The 5,723-nt window shown below is 48.6% G+C and overlaps 1 protein-coding gene across 1 annotated transcript; it reads left to right on the top strand.

Moving 5' to 3' along the window:
• Window positions 1-2,299: 2,299 nt before the first annotated feature.
• Window positions 2,300-5,502, top strand: LOC125551298 (adagio-like protein 3). Its single transcript, XM_048714479.1, has 2 exons — window positions 2,300-2,752; window positions 3,615-5,502. Exons 1-2 carry the CDS (start codon window positions 2,316-2,318, stop codon window positions 5,194-5,196), a joined length of 2,019 nt encoding a protein of 672 aa, XP_048570436.1. The 5' UTR covers window positions 2,300-2,315; the 3' UTR covers window positions 5,197-5,502.
• The last annotated feature ends 221 nt before the right edge of the window (window positions 5,503-5,723 follow it).

Below are 5,723 nucleotides of genomic sequence, written 5' to 3'. Positions count from 1 at the left end.
ATGGCAATAACAACATCATAGCTTGCAGGATCAATAACAACATCCTCGAAAAAATCGCTAAACATGTCAACAATCTGCCAGGATCATTTTATAGCAAAAGTAGAGCTCGATTGACTCAAGCTAGGGTGATCCATAAATGCAAACAAAGACATGGATGGATAGAGCACCACAATGTTAACAAAATATCCTTACTGATCATCCACAAAAGAGACACGGATCACTAGGAAACAACATGAACATATGGCATAACAACAAAATCAAGACAAGGACTTAGTGAAATTCTAAGACCCTGAAATCAGCATTACCGATTACGCTACTTTGCAAGCTTGTGCTAGTCACCACAAATATCACAAAAATACATGACAAGCACCTCTGTAAAGATGGCATGGCATATAACAAAACACATGTAGAGCTCAGGATCATAGCATGCACACATTAATCATGGCAAAAATGACAAAAACCTATTTGCTGAAACAGATCTGCCAAATTCATCATATAGCCCTCTTCCAACAGCATTTTGGGCATCAAAATGAGCTTAAATGAAAATAATGCAATGAGATGAAATGATGTACTCGTCGAGACGAACATTTTGATATGCTACACGCACAAATCGGATCTACGATGAGAGAATTATAACATGCCAAAGTTTGCAAAAAAATATCTAGGAGAGGGAGAAGAAGTCAACCGAGTGGATCTAGGGTTTCGAGGCGGCGCGCGAACCGAGGAGCTCCGACGAGGTACTGTAGCTCCGGCGAGGTGGATGGGCACGGGGACGGCCGGAGGAGGTCGGATCCGGGTCGGGGCGGCGAGGTCCGGCGGCGGGGCGGCCGGAGGAAGGACGGGGCGACGTCGGCGGCCCTGTCGCCGGAGCGGTGCGGCGGCCGGGGCGGTCGCCGGCGAGGCGGAGGTGGCCGGCGTTAATGGCGGCGGTGGCCGTCGCGGTGGCGGCAGTCGGCGGCGAGGCGCGAGGAGGCGGGGAGACGGCACGGCGTGGTAGGTGGCGGCGGCGGACATGCGGGCCTCAGGGGCCCTCCGCGGGCCGGGCGGTCCGCGACGCGGGAGGCGGCCGACGGTGCCACGTGGCGTCGCCCGATTGGCGCGGGCGCGGCGGCGACTTCGTCCGGCAGCGGCCGGACATGTCCGATGGCGGCGGGACGATTTTTAGGGTTTTAGGGGGGAAAAGATCCGGGAAAAAAGGGAGAGGGACCTATATATATATAGGTAGAGGGAGTTAGGAAGCTCAGAATGAGGTGTGGTTTGCGGCCACGCGATCGTGATCGAACGCTCTAGACGATGGGAGAGGTTTGGATGGGTTTTGGGCCACTTTGAAGGGGTGTTGGGATGCAACACACATGAGGTCTTTTCGGTCCATCGGTTAACCGTTGGAGTATCAAACAAAGTCCAAATGGCGCGAAACTTGACAGGCGGTCTACCGGTAGTAACCAAGGCCGCATGGCAAGTCTCGGTCCAATCCGAAAATGTTTAACCCCCACACACGAAAAGAGGTAGTAAGGACCACCGGAGGACATAGGAGCGCCGGAATGCAAAACGGACAACGGGGAAAATGCTCGAATGCATGAGGCGAACACGTATGCAAATGCAATACACATGATGACATGATATGAGATGCATGACAAAGACAACAACACACGGAGACAAAAACCCGACACCGAGGAAATAAAATAACTTAGCGCCGGAAACGGCAAGAGTTGAAATACATATAAGGTAAATTACATTCGGAGTGTTATAGTGTGGAGTTCAATTTCCCTTGCATGAAGAATTTTTGCATTTAGGGCTGCCAAAAACCTTAATCAAGATATGCGGGCCTTATTTGTTGGGCTAGCTCATGGGTTGATTCGTTTGCTTCGCTATCTCAATGCGTAACAATAAAACTGACGTATAAATGAGGTAAAAACGGTGAACCAATGAAGCGGATGAAAATCAAAGAGCAAGAAGCGATAGCCGCTTTATTATTAGGAAAATATATAACTTAAACAAAATATTTTAAAAGCCCGTAGCAAAGCAAGATCATTTACTAGTGGTAATCTGTTTGTGTGTATTTGGTGGGTGGCTTTAAGTTTTTTTATTTTTATGACGTAGATTTGCTGAAGATACACGGCAACACGTGGCGTATGGGTGCCACCCGGTGTGGGTCTACCACACCGTCCCGCCCGCACCGGGCCCACCCGCTGACCCGCCCCAGCTTGCCGGCCGAGCGCGAGATGTTTTCTGGCGAATCCGGTAATTAACCACCAACCTCGTGCCCCTTCTCTCCTGCGCGCGCATAAAAACAAGACTACTCTACTACCCCTACTATGCTCTGCAAAATATCTCCCAACTTCTTTTGTAGTAACCCTACTTGGCTCTGTAAAATATCTCCTACCTTCTTCTGCACCAGCAGCGGCATCTCCATTTCCATCCCACCAGCGCGCCGTGTACAGAACGAGCGAGGCATGTTTGATGGGGTGGATCGCTGCGCCGTCGTGGCGGTCAAGCGGATGAGGCTGTGCGCCATGGAGGAGGAGGTGGAGGAGGGGATGGAGGTCGACGGGGAAGAGGAGGAGGAGGAGGGGACCGGTGGGTGGGCCTGGGGAGCGCCGGGGCTGGGGATGGCTGGCCAGCCGGGAGAGCAGATGGCGGCGGCGATCGTGGTGGCAGACGCGGTGGAGCCTGACTTCCCCGTCATCTACGTCAACGCCGCCTTCGAGGCTGCCACGGGGTACCGCGCGCACGAGGTCCTTGGCCGGAACTGGTGAGCGCTCCAGCCGTCTTCTCTGCTCTGCTGTGGTCGTCTACTTTTCTGGCCGTATTATCAGGGTGGCCATCTCTTTCAATGTTCACAACTCACAAGTGTGGTAGCCACTAGCTTGTTTTGAGTTCGGCCCTTTCGTAGCAAAATTAGGATTTTAATTCGTATTCGTGCAATTCGTTTTTATATTTCAAAATATCCTTGCACCACTTTGCTTTTGCAGCTTGTGTGGTCGTAATGCTAGTGCAAAGATAGGTACTCGCTTAGCGGAATGTAAAATGTGGTTATCTAGTTTGATTGGCTGGTTCTTAAATTGATTTGTGGGGTTTAAAAGTTGTCGTTTGTCGGTTGACATCGCCTCAAAATGCAACTTTGACCACTAATTGCTCTTGCAGCATGTGTAGAAAAACTCAAATTTATATAGTGAAAGCACTACCATGATAAATTTCTAAATATGATTTTGGAGTATCTAATCTAAATATTTCTAAAGATACCGGTAGTTAACGTTTCTAAAATTTCACTTTCTCAATGTCTAAAACGACTTGGGCCGAACAAACTTCCAAATTTTGAAAAAGTACTAAACTAAATATCAGTGCTAGTTTTGAGCCTTATGCTTATTAATGTTGGTTGATCGATAGCAGCCATGCCAATGCAAAGGAAAATATGCTAATTTATTCGAGTCAGACAGGCTATTACTTGCCACTGGAATTTATTTCATGGGTGCCTTAAATTTTGATAAACTTTTTCATTTGTTCCAATCGTTAAACTGTATCTTACTTGAAATAAGCTAACAATTCAATGACATATCTGACAGAGGGCCTACCGAAATTCTCACATTACTCTGTTGACTTGAATTTGTTTTCAGCCGATTCCTACAATTTCGGGACCCACTTGCCCAAAGACGACATCCCCTTGTCGATCCAATGGTTGTTTCAGAGATGCGACGATGCCTCAGTGATGGAATTGAATTCCAAGGTGAACTACTGAATTTTCGGAAAAATGGCGCTCCACTGAATAACCGGTTAAGGCTCATTCCAATGCATGGGGATGATGGCGCTTTTACACACATAATTGCGATCCAGTTGTTCTCTGATGCTAACATCGATCCCAGCAACATTTCTTACCCAGTATATAAACCACAGTCCAGCCACAGGCTCAGCTTTCAAGATATGAACCGGACTTCTCATGAGCATACTCCTATAGTCCAATGTTCAGAGTACTGCGCTATCTTCAACCTCTCGGATGAAGTTCTAGCTTATAACATTTTATCTCGCCTGTCACCAAGAGATGTAGCTTCAGTTGGCTCAGTCTGCACTAGAATGCATCTGCTGACCAAGAATGATCATCTGACAAAAATGGTCTGCCAAAATGCATGGGGAAGAGATGTCACTGGCAGGCTTGAGATGAGCACCAAGATGTTAGGATGGGGTCGTCTTGCAAGAGAACTAACAACTCTCAAGGCAGCCTCTTGGAAGAAGTTCACAGTTGGAGGACGCGTTGAGCCATCCCGATGCAATTTTAGTGCCTGTGCTGTGGGCAACCGCCTCGTCCTTTTTGGCGGGGAGGGGGTCAACATGCAGCCTATGAGTGACACCTTTGTGCTTAACCTGGAGGCTCCAAAGCCAGAATGGTGCCGTGTCAAGGTTTCTGCCTCCCCACCTGGCCGCTGGGGCCACACTCTCTCATGGCTAAATGGCTCATGGCTGGTAGTATTTGGAGGTTGCGGACAGCAAGGTTTGCTTAATGATGTCTTCGTCCTTGACCTTGATGCTCAGACTCCCGCTTGGAGGGAGATTGCTAGCGATGGTCCGCCACTGCCACGGTCCTGGCATAGTTCATGCACCCTGGACGGTTCTAAACTTGTTGTGTCAGGGGGGTGTGCCGAGTCCGGTGTGCTTCTAAGCGACACATTCTTGCTTGACTTGACGAAGGAGAAGCCAACATGGAAGGAGATCCCGACATCCTGGTCGTCGCGCCTTGGCCATACCTTCTCTGTTTATGGTAAGACTAAAATATTTATGTTTGGTGGATTGGCAAAGAGTGGTTCGCTCCGACTGCGCTCCAGTGATGCCTACATAATGGATTTTGGTGAAGAGAATCCACAATGGAGGCAGTTGGCGACAACTGGGTTTCCAAGCGTTGGTCCGCCGCCAAGGCTTGATCATGTCACCGTGAGCCTGCCCTGTGGAAGGATCATCATATTTGGCGGCTCAATCGCCGGGCTGCACTCACCAGCTGAGCTCTTCTTGCTTGATCCGGCTGAGGAAAAACCGACATGGAGAATCCTGAATGTCCCTGGGCAGCCACCCAAGTTCGCTTGGGGACACAGCACCTGCGTGGTTGGTGGCACTAGGATCTTGGTTCTTGGTGGACACACCGGAGAGGAGTGGATCCTGAATGAGCTTCACGAGCTCTGCCTCTCAAGCAGGCCCGATGAAGATGGATGATTATAGGGTTCTCATGATTTTAGATCTTACCTTCATTTCATCTATCTGTCACTGCTTTTCTGTACAGAAATGAGTGCAAAAGAATTTAAAAAGAGTTTGTGGATGAGAGTTTTAGTATACCTTGTTGTTTTCATATGATACGGCCATATGGGAGATAAGGCTGGAAATCCCTATACCACAGTTACTTTTGTTGGTTGTAAATGCGTGAGTACCACAATCTTTCCACTAGTATCTGCTCATGTGTGTATGTGGTTTATATGTATCTTGATGCGATTTCAGTTAGCAATAATTACTGTATTGTACTAACTGACAGAAACATGTATTTTGGAGACCACGAAACAATCGGACAATCGGAACGAGATCCTCTGACATTGCAAGGGAAGTCAGGTAGAACTACACCTCCCTGACTTTGCTTCGCCACAGCCGCACTAATAGCAAGGTGGCACAGTGGTTAACTACAGTAATTACCAACACTAATCGTCTACAGCAGATTATCTACAGTGCCAACACCACCTCTCTGACTTGCC

Source organism: Triticum urartu, chromosome 4 (genome assembly GCF_003073215.2).
Source record: "Triticum urartu cultivar G1812 chromosome 4, Tu2.1, whole genome shotgun sequence".
NCBI lineage: Eukaryota > Viridiplantae > Streptophyta > Magnoliopsida > Poales > Poaceae > Triticum > Triticum urartu.
The sequence above is the reverse complement of the archived record's forward strand: the minus strand, read 5'-3'. Positions and strand labels throughout refer to the sequence as shown.

Excerpts from the sequence above, each read along its gene's own strand:
- LOC125551298 (XM_048714479.1), top strand. The coding sequence starts at position 2,316 with ATGCTCTGCAAAATATCTCCCAACTTCTTTTGTAGTAACCCTACTTGG. Across the intron at positions 2,753-3,614 it reads GAGGTCCTTGGCCGGAACTG|CCGATTCCTACAATTTCGGG; the intron begins GTGAGCGCTCCA and ends ATTTGTTTTCAG.